Below are 15,206 nucleotides of genomic sequence, written 5' to 3'. Positions count from 1 at the left end.
TGCATGATATTCCCTCTGCCACCATCACATATTCCCATTCTGTTCACTATCTATTCCTCTACTTTTATCTCCGGCAGCATATTGGTTTTGAATATCCTCTGTTCCAAACTCAACAGGGGGGGGCAGACAAAATAACAGAACAGCACATGAAAAGGCACTTTGAAGTAAGTTCCAAAGGCAGCTACTCAGGCGAGTCATTTTAATACCAATCAGCACAAAGTGGCAACTTGATGAATTTCACACAATCGCCCCTTAAACATCCGAGGATTTAAAGCAGAAGTGGCTCAGTCTGAGTGGCTTAGAGGACTTGTAAACCAATGGTAATATTTAGCAGTTTGACTAATATTCTTATATATTATACTTATAAAATGATTATGCTGGCATTCAATGTATTCTATGTGCATTGCTATGGTCAATCTGGACATGGCCTATTCTCAGGGGTGGGAATGTAGAGTGTAGAGCAGAAATGCACTGAACTCTGCACAACAGTTAGGGAGGAAAAGAATATGGAGGAAAAGAATGTGACATATTTTTTTTTATTGACTTTGCTAATAGTGAGTAAGGAAGGTGGATCAACACACTTTTTGGCCACAAGGATTTAAACAGCGGACTTTGGTTAAAGGTAAAAACCTCTACAGGGCAACTTTCTAAAAAATGTTTGATTGAAGTATCGCTACAAATCTTTTTCACTGTCTTTATTAGTGAAAGAAAAACTCTTCTGAAGCCTGTGTAATGTCTTTGTGTGTGTGTGTGTTGGTTTAGACCATTTTGGTAAAGTGAGGACATTTTGACCGATCCTCACTTTTTCAAAGACATTTAGTTGAAATGGATTAAGGGGAGAGTAAGGAGCTATAGGGCAGAGTGGCGTTGAGTGTCCTCACAAAGCTAGAAGTACTAGAGAGTGATTTTGTGTGTGTGCATGTGTGTGTGTGTGTGTGTGTGTGTGTATCTCATAATGCCATACGAACAGCACTAAAATAACACAGGACACACTTGTTGAGCATTATGAGCCATATTTTGTGGCTGGCAAGTACTTCTGCTCTGCATCTCATATCACAAGTGGGTTACAAGACACACACACACACACACACACACACACACACACACACACACACAGCTTGATTGCCAGAAGCCCATTTAAAGACTGCTGTCCCTCAGCCTCGCCGCAGGCACAGCTCCAGGTTGATTACCGCTGAGTGCCGTGCAGCTCAGGCATGACTGACTTCCTGGCACGCCGTCACCTTGATCAGCTTACAGTTTAGCAACCAGGCGATTGGTTTCATCTGAGTGTTTAGCGAGTTTCAGCACTTTGAGACGATGCCAAGTCAGTTACAGGTGTCGCTTAACCCCTTAATACTTTTCACACACGTACGACTTGACTGAATAACTTTTGATCGGTGCACGGGCAAATTCAAACATCGCAGTTGACACAAACACGGACTGAAAAACCGAGCAACCACTGTGCCGAGAGCGTGCCCAAATCCAGAATCAGGTTTGTGAATGACTTTGTGTCGGTCTCCTTGGTAACGGTGTTGTACAATGTTTGGGCTGCGGACAGCTAGAGGCAGACTGTAATTAATAATCAGGTTAGAGGGAGAGGAAATTGAAGCCCTCTCGAAGCTGCTGCCGCTAACTTCCTATCTAGTGAGAGGGAAGGGACCGGCATACACACTCACACACACATCTGCACACACACCAATATAACTGTTGACAGTGAGAGAGGTTTGGGAATAAGAGGCTGGTAAGTGTGCTTGAAGGTGAGCCACTGGGTTGTTTCATACAATGAGGGTTAACAAGAGGCTGCGGCAATCTCAGCATGATGGGAGCACACTCACCCGCAGACAGGCTCGTGTTAATCAGCCAACCAACCGGCTCGTAGCTTCCTGTCAAGTGTGTGTGTGTGTGTAATTAACAGGCATGAATCTCCAATGCAGACAAGAGAAAAGCAGAGGGTCTTCCCCCCCCTCTCTCTACATTTACGTCTGTTAAAAAGCATCTATCGTCTGTTAAAAAGCATCTACCTCTCACTTTGTCATCACTTGACGTGGCGTGGTTGTGCGTGTCTCTCTGTGTCTTTGTTGTCAACAAGAAAAACCCCATCTGTCGGTGAGGCCGTCTCTATTAATGGACAATGGGATGAGCCCAGCGCCACCTGTATCTGTGTTATCAAAGTAATATGGGGGATGTGCCATTTATCTTGACAGGCAGATAGCTTGATTTATGGCTTTTATTGTTCACCGTGGGTCTTGGATATTTATTTCACAGGGGCTCGGGCCCGCGGGGTATTGCTTGATTTAATTCAGATTTAACATGAACCTGATTCTGTAAATCTGTTGGCCCAAAGTGATCCCTGCTGTCGTTTCTTATTCAAAATTCAAAATGCTTTGTTCATTCTATGAGGGAAAATATGACTTTTGTCACGATCTCTAAGGCCAGAGGGCAACAGGCTGTGGCTGTGTCAGATGTAGGGACTTGTATGTGGTGGACTTTATAGTGAGATCATCTACGAGCCAGTAAAACCTAATTGTCGCAGGATTGGAACTAAAATCGCATAATACATTGTAAATGTTTATTTTACACTTAGTATTATTACTTTCAGGTAAAAAGCACATTAAATTACCAAATATATTTAAATGTTTGAATGCTCTTCTTACATATTTTGCTGCCATATCTCACAGATTTAGTTTGTTTGAAAAAACAAACTACGCCATCAGAAATATTGGGGGCCTACGCTAAAACAGACAAATATAAACCTGTCCGTCTTTATCCTCACAATAATTCATAGTCAGGAAGTGAACATTGGGGCGGGGGGGGGCAAAATATCACAACTAATTAACACACAAGATGAATTTTTATTATTATTTATTATTATTATGTTATTTAAAACAATATTTAATACTGTATTGTAAATCTAATGTGTGGTTGGTAATATAAACATGTTTATGTGTATTTTATATAATATTATGCACACCATCCTCAAACCGGAAGTATTAGAATGGCGTCTTATGACACTAGCGATTAGCATTCATGGAAACAAATAGCGCCAACATTTCTGATTGCCGTCCGTAGCGATCGCAACGAGCAGCAAAAATATGCTGGGCCAGTTGTGTTTGGATGTGTGTGTATGCTCGAAAACAGAAAAGCAAAGTCACAAGCAAAACTCATTAAAATACGATGTATCCGCCGCTGTTTTTGTTGTTGTGCTTAAAGTTAGCGCTAGCATTAGCTGGGAGAGCATAACCGTATACAGACATATACAGTGACATCATGACGTGGCTCTTTGAACGGCACTGGCCTGTGGAAAAGCAACTACGAACCAGCACTAGCACCAGTCCGGAACTGGAACCTGGTTTGTGTTGTTGGAAAAGTGATGCCAGAGACAGTAAATGAGCTGCACTACAGCGTAATTCCTTAATCGTTCAAAGTTTCAGAGTGACTATTTCGTACAGCTGTGCTTTTTTGCTTGTCGTCAATGCATAACAGTTTTATTATTATTATTCATCAGCCAGTTTACAATTCAGTTTATTGGGGGGGACAATTTTGACTATATTTATATATATATATATATATTTTGACTATATTTAAACATGTCCCCCCCAATGTTCTTATGACTACTGCCCTGTTATGACATAACTAAGAGGTTATAGACAGTTTGGTTTTTAAACCACAATCATGTAAAAAGTGAGACTTTTTGCTGACTCTAATTTGTAACTTCGTCCTACCGTAATGTTTGCTTGTCACTCAGGTGAGGCATATAGAGGCCCAGTGAATGAAGAGAATTGTAATTTGTACTATAACTATGACTTAGCTATGGGGGCGCTGGAGCAAATCCCAGCTGACACTGGGCGAGAGGAGGGGTACATCCTGGACAGGTGGCCAGTCCATCACAGGGCCGACATAGAGACCATTCACACTCACATTCACACCTACAGCCATTTTTGTTGCTACAGCCTTTTGTTTTATCACCAAAAGCTCTTGAATCTCATCATCTTTCCAAGTCGACGTCTTCTTCGGCATCTTACGTGTGTAGCTACTCTTGTTCATCCTGAGATATTTGTATTCTTTCTGATTTTTTTCAGTTTTGCATCCGTCACATGGTAGAAACGTCCAAAACACCCACTCGCTCACTGCGAATCGACAATTTCCTGCTGTGTTCTCGCATGGTCTCACTATGACATTTTACCAGGGAGCTGGCAAGAAAAGTTCCAGAAAATGTCCAGAGTAACTGACTCGGACAGTTTCCTATTTACATACAGCCCCTCTGGATAATTTCAGGAGATTATCCGGAGTTCAGTGCATGTCTGAAATCAACTTCCTTTCCCTGGTTTTCTCTGCCTTCAAACAAAGCTCTCTGTCCTTTGCTCAGCCCAGCTCACACCTTCACCTTCATTATTTAAAGAACAGAGGTATTTCTCTCCCTTCTTGTCTTTTCCTTTACTTTGTTCTTTGCTCACCTTGCCTTTCATCGATTCCGACGATCTTTTATCTCTCTACTACACTCAGCTTTCATATCTCCATGCTCCTCTCCTCTTCTTGCCTCATCTCCCCTCTCGCCCATACATTACACTCTCTCCTCCGAGTCCCTGTATTTGTCCCACCCGCTCGTTCCTTTCTTTACCCTCAACTCCCCGCACTTCTCGTCCTCCCTTGTCTCCCTCCCGCCATCCCTTCCTCACATCTCCTCCACACCCCTTCCTCTCTACCCCTCCCCTCCGGCAGTCGCCCCTCCTCGCACCACCTCGGCTCGCCCTCTGATGATTGCCGAGCACATTTCATTTGACACAAAGACAAAGGGCTGAGTACACATGTGGTTTCTCTGCAAGTCCCGTGTAATATGAAATATTAATGCGGGCATAATTTGGCTCCCTGGATGAGGGGCGGTGGTGGGGGCGGCGGGGGCTCTATAATCAGCAGTGACTGCCGTTTCCTTCCCCAAAGGATGGCGAGGCTGTCAGGATGGATTGAGAAACAGTAAAGATAACAACAGCAGAATGTTTACTGTTGGCGGCTACCGTGGCCTATTTCTGTCTCTCTGTTTAATGGTTAGATTGGCTCGTTGCCCGAGTCCCTGACAGGCTTTGCAGAATGAAAGGTGCTAGGTGCAGCATTTCCAACCATGAACAGTCATGGTCAAATTGGATGTAATAGACTGGTATAATTACCATGAACAATTCGTGGCCTCACGGCGGCACTATTAGCAGTTAAATATCTAATATTTTGCCATCAACCATTTTGCTTGTTCTTCCTTTCACGCCACTGAAACTCTGAAATCTTAAGCACTCTATGTCAAAGATGACGTGATATTCCGCTTTCTTACAGGCTCCATCTGTGCTGTTTGAATTTAAAGTGTTCAAATGGAACCTGCTGGCGGTGAATGATGCAGCTAACCATCTCTTTTCATTAGTCTGAAAAGTCCTATCAAAACAGCTTTGTAAGGCGGCAGCACCGATCCAAAGCTGGTATTCAAAACTCAACAGTACTAAAGCAGAAATTTAAAGAGGCAAATTAAGTGTACCACACCACTACGTTTCAGAAGGAAATATTATATTTGATAGATCTATTACAAGTAAATGCCAGTTTGCCCATTCTCCCTCAATGACACAATATGCTCCATTATAATGTAATAAAACAGTGTTAATATTTGTCCAAATAACTCTCACGTAACTAATTCACTAGTAGTTTAACACTAAGAAATATTCTTCTTAGTGTTATTGAGGGAGAGTGACCAATCTTACGGTAATACACTAATACCTTATATAGGAACACACTTTAATATTCATAAAATGCATGGTAATAAAAGACTAGTTGATGGAGAATAAGAGCATCTTATTTTAAAGTGTTACCGTAGTGTTACCGTAAATTTCTGCAGTACAAAAAAGGGAGACGATGTTAGAAGAGCTGGTTTCTATTACCATTGAGTCGTGTTAGCACTTGGGTGATAATGTGCTGTAAAGACTTTACGTCCTGCTGCTGCTCCAGCCCTCACCTGAACACTGCAGATTTCTGTGTTGTTGTGAACAGAATCTCCTGCTGTGCTGTGCATGTGTGAAAGGCAAACCCGGAGTACATGTCTGAAAAGCTAAAAAAAAAAATATTTACACATACTTTTTAGGGAGGTGTACACCAGTCTGTGCATTTTACTACTGCTATTGCTGTATTCTATCTACTTTATCTAAGACAAAGTTAAAAATGAGCTTGAAGAAAGCACGTTAGTTAGTTTAGTTGATCTTGGTGACCTCATTTTCAGAAACTGAAAATATCTGCAGTTACAGAGTATGATTAAATTACAAATCTGCCTTTAAGGTCTATCTTGCAAAGAAGATTTTACAGAGGCAGCAGAAAGAGCTGGTGGGATTGGTACAGAGTCACGTGTGTGTCCTTGTTAAAGCTCACATGTATGTTGCAGTCCCCTCGGTGTCACTCTCGGTTGAGTCACTTACACCTGTCCACATCTATTTCAATCTGACATAACCAACCACGATGCTTCTAATCAAACCAGGTGAGGCAGTAATGTCTGAGAATGTGAGAGGATACACTAGTGTTTGTCTAACGCTGTGTTTGCCAAACACACAGCACAAAACTTTTGAATCAAAGCAAACACACACACACACACACACACACACACCCGTGCATGCCCGCTTTTCTCATGGGAGCCAGCTTTTTTCGCCCTGTCTTTCTCCCTTTCACTTAATTTTCTCCCTCTCTCCTTTGCACACACACACACACTCACTCATGCTGGGTGACCCCCGTGCACACACACAAACACACACACAAGGTCAAAATGTGTCTTTCGCAATTAAATTCCCTCTGTATATACTATCTTTCACTCTCTCTCGTTCACACACAAAAAAGGCAGACACACACTTTTCTCGTGCACATAAACACACACACCCACATAAGCTACAGTTGCATCACTAGTGAATTACGATGCCGTTCCGCGTTATTAAACATGACACTCGGCCCAGATAATGGAGCCTTTCTTCATCTCAATTTGGAAGGCTAATCTTATTGCTTTGATTAGCAGCAGCTTCATTTGCATATCAAGGCCTCCCCTCCTTTAATTCCTCCATCACAAATCCCCCCTTTATAGCTGCAGATAAAAGGAATCTATCTATATGTATCTTTCTTTAGAATCTTCTCTCCCTCCCCCTCTTCCACTCGTTCGTCTTCTCCTTCTTGTTCATCTGTTCACATGCTTGTTTTCTCTCGTATTCATCATCGGTTCTGCTGAGTTGTCTTCGCTTCGCTCTCCAGAAGGAGATCATCTGAGGATCATAAAACAAGAGCAGAGGCAAAAGTGTTTATTGACATGAGGTCATTGTCAATAAAGTTAGTTACTTATTATCGACGCTGATTCACACTTTAAGCGATCAGAGAAAAAAGGAAATGTTTCACCAAATGATGAAAGTGCAGTTAACTATTAAGGTGTAACCACAAGGTAACAACTCAACAAGAAACTGTAAAAATTGTACTTTGCTCACGTTTAACTGCCGAGAGGGTTTCAGTTTGGAAGGACTTTGAGATGAGCAGATAAAAATGAATTTAGATGAAATTGGAATTCACATTCAGTACATTACGCAAAACACTTTGTTAATGGCAGTAGATATACTCTAAGTCCCTGACATGAGTTAATCATTGCTGTTTTTTTTACGCTATGGAGCATGCTAAAATGTAAATGAAGAAACAAATGCAGCAATATCAGTCTCTCGCTGGATGTAATTATGATAAACCTTCTGCTTAGTTGCCTCATTATTTTTCCGCCAGGACCAAAATGCTACACCACTCCATGAACACTGGCACGACTGTCAACACACCACTGAGGTTTATATCTATACATGTGGAATCCATGTTTATACATAAATTCACATCATATCATACATCACATACAGGAAATAAGCTGCATGCAGAAAATAAAAATGCATTGTCCTCCAGGTGGTGATCACTATATAAAGAAAGTACCGCCTTCCATGTACAGTCGATAACAGATATCATTTATTACACGTTGTATAAACAGATCTTAGGAGGATCAATATACAAACACTTACTACAGTTTAAGGTAAACTCAAATCTCTCAGGAAGTTTCCCTAACTCTGTGAGAAACATGTCGGATTTCCTGAAACCTTTATAATGGAAGCTTCACCCGTGAAACCCATGGACGGCTGTGAATGTGAAGCAGCCATTGCAGGAGATGTTTGGAGACACAAACAGGAGATTAAATTAGATCTGAAACCACAGAGAAGCAAGTTGCACAAAGCTGAGCGCTGAACCAAGAGAGGTTTTATTACCAGGGAAGTGTGTGTAGTATCCAACACAGTTTACAGGTCAGTGTTGTAGGACTGGATTGGATAAAGTGTATCAGCTTGTGTTAATGGATAATCCTGTGTCGTTAAACACTGCCCAATACAATGTGAACTAATATAATTTTGATTACTGATAATGTGTATTAAAAAGAAACCTAACAATGTGTTTTTGTTACCTGTGTGTTATCTTCACACCTGTTATATGATAGGAGTGGATGATACCATACCAAGATGTCCTCACACTGTCAGTCAGTACACTATTGCAGATACTGATGATAATGCAGGGAAGAGTCATACATTGCAAAAATTGAAGCATTCCTTTTTATTATGATCTGGTTGAAATACAAGCGTTTTTAATGAATGCTGTGTTAGCATCAAAATACACACTTGAAGCACCAATAGGGAGATTATGCACAATGACCCAATTCAGAATTACGTTTATAATATTATTGATACATTCATGTAGGTCAGATCACGTAGATCTACTCTACCTACGTTATACACTACTACCACTACTACTACACTGCTGCTATTCATTAGTTGATTGTATTATGCAGTTATAATAATATATATGTTGTTGAGTGAAAGTAGAATATTTGTCTCTAGAAGATGTAGAAAGCAGAAGAAAATGGACATCATTCTGTACCTCCAAAGTACCTCAACATTGTACTTAAGTACATTACTTGAATACATTTATCCTTTACTTTCCACTTCCTACTTCACACATGTCTATCAAGACTCCACACACATTGAGGCAGGGCTTCAAATGGAGGGAAAAGGGAATTGAAGCCGTTTCCTCTTCTTTGAGCACATTGATGCATTTGAAACACAATGCAGTATTGACAGAGATAGTGAAACAGTAGACAAAGTGCAGCACCTTAAAATAAGACAGATCCCTGATGATACCACATAAAGAAAGATGCATTAAGAGTCACACAGTCATTTTAACATTGTATAGAAGAAAACGCTGCATCGTTAAGTCTGTTCTCCGGCAGGAGTGAGCAACCTTTCTCATTTTTAGGGCCATTTAACTTTTTATAACATTCTTTACAGGCCAGACTAAACTATTGCTCGTATATATTACATTTGGTAGAGTATATTGGGGCATTTACTATAATAATTGAACCTTCTTATATTTAATATATTTTACATTTAAAGTGTATTTTGTACTGATGTAAAGCAGTTTGTGGTTTTGTGTCTGTGAAAGTAGCTGTACAAGTAAAGTTAATTTACGGAACTCGCTAATGCAGCGGCCACAACTGCTTCTCTTTAGCAAGGCTATGTCAGGTGGTAGAGATGATGATGATGATGATGGTTTTACCTGAAGCAATTTCCTCTGACAAATCGTAACCTTACAAACAGAGTATTGGCTTTCTCATATCAAACCAACAAACAGTTGACAGTTGTCTGTTGTTCCATTTTTTTAAATTCCGTTCAGTGTCCGTCAGTGTTCTTTCAACATCTTTTTTTATATCATCAACCTGCTCTGAGATGCTTCTTTAAGACAAACTGACCCTGTGGAACATTTTTAAAATTTTTGGTTCTAGCAGCTCCACAGCGGCAAAAATGGATCCTTCATAAAATAGTTCATCTTCTTAGATTAGACAGCTGCAACTAACTTATCCAGGTTAGTTGCAGCTGTAAGGACGACCCTGAAGGACTTGCCAGTGTAATATTTTATGTTATTGTCTTCTATTGTGGTAAAAATTGGTACAAAATAAAATGAATTAAATATGTCTTCATTGCTTATATGAGTTGTCTCATGGGTCAAATGAAATAGTCTCTATAAAGGTCCAGAGGCTGAAAGTTCCCTGCCCCTTTTCTAGAAGGTCAAAGTGAGGCAGTCAAAGCACTGACTGAACCCGGTGACATATCACGTTGTGCAGCACAACACACACACACACAGCTTGTGCACAAAAAAATCTAAAGGTACCGAGCATGTAAAATCTGATGAAACAGTTTTTTTTTTTAACTGCATTTCATCACTTCAGCACACTGACCCCATGTGCGAGTGTGTGAGAGAGAGTGAGCACAGACAGTAAAGAGCGAGAGATAATGGTGTCTTTTATAGGATGTTGGCCAATACAATGTTTTATGTATCTATAAAGACCTTCAAGGCCATGGTGACTTTTCACAGGGTAGAAAAACTATCAGTGGTCTGTGAAATGGCTGCATTGTGCCAGATCGAAGTTAAGTGCAGCATCAAAAGCTTTCACCTATTCACAGTTTGGCAGAATTGAAAGCCTGAGGTGCTTCAGTCGTGTAGTCACCTTAATGGACAATTTTCAGCATTACACTGAAATTCTGTTAACTGTGTGGCAGTTGAATGTGTTTGTCATAAAGGAAGACTTGAAAAGTGCTTTTTTTTTTTGTTGGCTACAGTCAAAATCATTTTTGTTATCTGAAGGCTTACGTATTACTCCTTATTGGGTGTTTTGTTGTATAGATTTAAGTTTACTATGTCAAATTTACTTGAGCTTCACTTACATACTATTTTAACACTGGTAAGGAAACCATGACATTTCATTCGGTTATTATTTGTTTCCAGAGAATGACACCAATGTATATTTATACCACTGAATTACATATGAGGTCAAATGAACATATAAAATAATAGATAAAAAACATTATCCCCCATTATCCACTTCAATCCCGATGCTTTGTTAAATATAAAATAATATATCACATTCTAATAGCATATATGTAATGCAGTCGTAGTGCATGTACATTGACCCAATCACAAGTTGTGGCCTGAATAACAGATTTGAGAGCCCATCCACTCATATTAGTTGACTGGCAGCTGTTTTCATTCATGCTGCTTAGCTACCAGCTGACAAGTGGAGTTCAGTCGTGTTCATGTAAATGAGCTGGATGCACAATTATTACAATGTAACACTAATATTATGCTGATACCTTCAGGCCCGTGTCATTTGCCATTAGCGCCTTGTAAAAGCCAAATGTCCAAATTATGTGACCTAATTAGGACTTTGCATTGACTTCCATTTAATGTGGAAAGCCTAACCAAAATCTTATTGCTAACCATAACCAGGACTGGTTCATGCCTAACCTGAACCTAACCACAATTCACCCCCAGGACCCCAGAAATAAAGTTTTATCACGTTAGGACTGGAACACACACACACACACACAGACAGACACACACACCCCTCTTGTATACTGTGCATTGTGTATGTACCTCAATGTCTCCATGTTGCCTTCAGGTACAGTACGCACAGCTCCCTATAGATAGCAACTTCATTACATTTTGCCTGGAGACTCAGAAACCAATCATTACACCTACAGGATGGTGCAGATGCAAAGATACCACCTGGCCACAGGTTTTCTGTGTGTCGGTTGCATCAGGCTGTGGTCAGCGAAAGGAAAACACCAAAATCAGCAAATGGTCATTACCATGTATCATCTGTGTAAATAAAGTGAGATCAATTTTGTTTCTCTGAGCTACAGGGCTTGTGCCATAGATTTGTCCAAAAACTATTAAAACACATAGTAGCAGTTATAAAAGCTGTTGCAGCTAAATAAGTCAAATTTATGTTGGTATGTTCGTTGGTTTTGCCTCAACCTTTACACACACAACTTTATTATGGGTTTGTTTCATTCAATAGGGTTTTGTAGATTTTGTCAAAGGTTCCCTCAACCATACAGGCCCACAGGATGGTGTTATAATACATTTAGATAAAGTGATTGTTTGTGTTGTATGATGCAAAATTCACAAATAAATTGTAAAAAGCTTGTGAAATGACTCGTATCAGTGCTAATCTATCTATGAATAAAGATTCAAGGTCTAAGAATAAAGACCTTGAGTAAGTACATGATTATCTCATTACAGATGAGACCATTCACAATGTAAAGATTACAAACTACGTCAGATCGAGGGATTAACTTTCAAACAAAGCTTTTTATAAAATTTTAGACTGTGCAGCAGTAAAAGTGGAAGATGTGACCATAAAGCCATTCCAGTAGAGTTCATCGACCTAGAGGTGAGCTACCAGCTCGCCGTGATGAGCAGTCAGCATTTTACCCACTGCCTCGGAGCTCCATAAACACCCGTTTACGCGGGTTATTGCCCTCTCTCTCCCGTAGCACTCATAAGATGATGTAGTCATCATCTTCAGATGTAATTACCCTCTTGTGTCACCACATGCAGATGAGGGAGGTGGCGTGCGGCATACAGTATATAAACAAGGAGCAGTCTCAGTCCCAGTACCTTGCTTTTTCCCTCAGCTTGCCTCATTATCTCTGCTCACACGCCTCCACCTACCAATACCACCAAGATGTCTTTCGCTGGAAGATGGGAAACCGAGACCCAGGAGGGATACGACGAGTTCTGCAAGCTGCTCAGTGAGAACGCAGACCAGAATCTGAAAACATTTCTCACGCAGCACGTGCGTTTTACTCTCTAGACCAATCAGAGCTATTTTAAACCTCACACTCCTCTTGTCTTTCCGCCTTAGGTATCCCCGATGCAGTCATTGAGAAGGGCCGCGACTACAAGCTGATCACAGATGTCACCCAGAACGGCAACGACTTCACCTGGACCCAGATCTACCCCACAAACGCCACGGTCACCAACAAGTTCACCATCGGCAAGGAGTGTGATATGGAGACCATTGGAGGAAAGAAATTCAAGGTAGGAGGGAAAGAATCCAGAGATTTGTCTCTTATCGTATTCAGTCTTGAGTTCCAGCTTTGCAGGGAAGAGACATGAGACCATGACAGTGATGATAAACCCAGCAGAAAGCAACAGGAGGATGAATTTACCCTGGTTCCCTGACTGATTGTAACCTTTATGTTTTCAGGCCACCGTGCAGATGGACGGAGGCAAGCTGAGCGTGACCTTCCCCAACTACCACCACACCACTGAGATCGTTGGAGGCAAGCTTGTTGAGGTAAACACACGCTCTTATGCTTTCACTGCAGAGAACCTTCAGTGTGACGACAGTTGTTCTGCCCAGCACCGTTCAGAGATCATTACAGACCATAATGTTATATCTCTGCAGCTGGGTAACAGCTTTAGCTAACAAGAAAAACTGTCTCAAATGTAGTTTTCCAAATGTTACTAAAACTTGCCAATGTGCAAAACCATCTGTTTCTGTTCCAAATCCAGCTTTTCAGAAAATTAACTTTTAAATATTTGGAAAATTAGGACAAATAAATCACAAACTGACAGAAAAACTTTCTCTTTTGATGACACACGCTTAAGTATAACAAGGCACTGGAATCACTTATTTCCGTCTTTAATAATTTACTTACTTTTCCGTCTCCCTACAGACCTCCAAAGCTGCTTCTGTAGTCCTGAAGAGAACCAGCAAGAAGATCTAACTACTGACCTCAGAACTACTGCAGTAAATAAACTAAGGCAATGATAGCAATGTGAATCCGTGTTTCCGTCTGCACTTTCTTGTGTGTCTGTGTCTGTGTGATTGTGAGTGTGTTGTGTGATTTTTAGATGTAACACATGTAAATTTAAATGTTTTATGCAAGAATTAAGGAAGGACATTGGATCAGTTCCACAGATTAAGGGGAGCCAGTGGATCCAGCCTAAGAGGAGTTGACAATCTAGATATTTTGGGCCATTTTCATTACTGGCATTAGAATATGTATTGAATTATCACAGTAGACAGTTCTTAGTGCGTTGGTTCCCATCTGGCATTGGAATAAGTCTCCACATGCGTTTAGAGTGACCACTTGTGATCCCCACTCTATATGCAAATAAACACATACATAGTTTCCATTTGCAAAGACGGCAGGAGGTAGTAATGCACTTTAATCTGGTCCAAAGTCTGCCAGAAATTAAAAGAAGGGATAAATACAAAATAAAGGCTGGATCGATTTCTTGCATTTTTAGAAGAACAAACCAAATGACCCAAGATATTTAAAGCACTCTTGGACAAAGTCATTTTATATGTTGAGAACAAATGAATTCAAATACTAAAACAGGCCATCACTGCCTGGAATTATGTTAGAGTATACAGACGCAACTCACATTGTGACGACTTCAGGTCTTTAAAAAGGTTGCTGAGCGGCTGAGGCTGGGCCGGGTTTACCTTGTCTCACACGCTACCAAAAAGCTTCACTGAGATCCAATATATCAAGGTTCAGGTTCCTATGCAGTCTAAGAAAGAGGCATCCAATTGACAGCTCTTTTGCAGAAAGGACAGACAGGACATGATACTATGTAATAAAACAAAACAATAAAACATTATAAATACTAAAATAAGCATGAAATAAAAGTGCTCCAGGCTCCACCAATCTGGACTAACAACACATAATAAATAGCAAAAAACCCTGGACCTACCAACAGTAAAATAAATATGGCCAAAAAATATATTAAAGGGCCCATATTGTGTAAAATACATTTTCTGGGCTTTTACTATCCGTAATTACTTGAAGGGAGTCAGTAGGTACCCTCAAAGTATGAAAACAGTCACTCCGAGGACTTTTTCACTCAGTCCATTCTAAGAAATATGTTATTGAAACGTCTCATTTCGTACCAACCTCCGAACCCACCACCCCCGCTAGACGTTACTCCGTATTGAAACTCCATTGTTAAACTCCGTACTGTAACTCGGGACGTTACTCCTACATTGGCCGACTGTCCTGCTAAAACTTCAACAAACATGAGGACGGTGTAAGTTATCGTTGAGAAACATCCTGTTGTAACCGACTGTAAATATGTGTCTGGTCTTCTATAGCGGTAGCCAAACATAATGTGACTTTCAGCTGTGTTTAGAGCCAGAGATCGTCAAATGCGCCAGAATGAGACCGGTGATAGGCCTGGTCGCGTATCACTCAAAGTACAGTCAGCCAATCAGAGGAGGGGCTCAAGAGGCAGGCAAAAACAGAGAGAGGCAGAAGAGAGGACATGGAAATACATATTGCAGCAGT

At 40.7% G+C, this 15,206-nt stretch overlaps 1 protein-coding gene across 1 annotated transcript; it reads left to right on the top strand.

The window, feature by feature from the left end:
- Positions 1 to 1,238: 1,238 nt before the first annotated feature.
- Positions 1,239 to 13,681, top strand: LOC118118346 (gastrotropin). Its single transcript, XM_035171503.1, has 5 exons — positions 1,239 to 1,492; positions 12,543 to 12,659; positions 12,773 to 12,948; positions 13,118 to 13,207; positions 13,590 to 13,681. Exons 2-5 carry the CDS (start codon positions 12,593 to 12,595, stop codon positions 13,638 to 13,640), a joined length of 384 nt encoding a protein of 127 aa, XP_035027394.1. The 5' UTR covers positions 1,239 to 1,492; positions 12,543 to 12,592; the 3' UTR covers positions 13,641 to 13,681.
- Positions 13,682 to 15,206: the final 1,525 nt, after the last annotated feature.

This window comes from Hippoglossus stenolepis, chromosome 11, assembly GCF_022539355.2.
Source record: "Hippoglossus stenolepis isolate QCI-W04-F060 chromosome 11, HSTE1.2, whole genome shotgun sequence".
Taxonomy (NCBI): Eukaryota; Metazoa; Chordata; class Actinopteri; order Pleuronectiformes; family Pleuronectidae; genus Hippoglossus; species Hippoglossus stenolepis.
Note: the sequence above shows the minus strand (reverse complement) of the source record. Positions and strands in the feature narration are given on the sequence as shown.

Coding starts and splice junctions, on each gene's coding strand:
- LOC118118346 (XM_035171503.1), top strand. CDS start 12,593: ATGTCTTTCGCTGGAAGATGGGAAACCGAGACCCAGGAGGGATACGAC. Junction 12,660..12,772: donor CGAGTTCTGCAAGCTGCTCA/GTGAGAACGCAG, acceptor TTTCCGCCTTAG/GTATCCCCGATGCAGTCATT. Junction 13,208..13,589: donor TTGGAGGCAAGCTTGTTGAG/GTAAACACACGC, acceptor GTCTCCCTACAG/ACCTCCAAAGCTGCTTCTGT.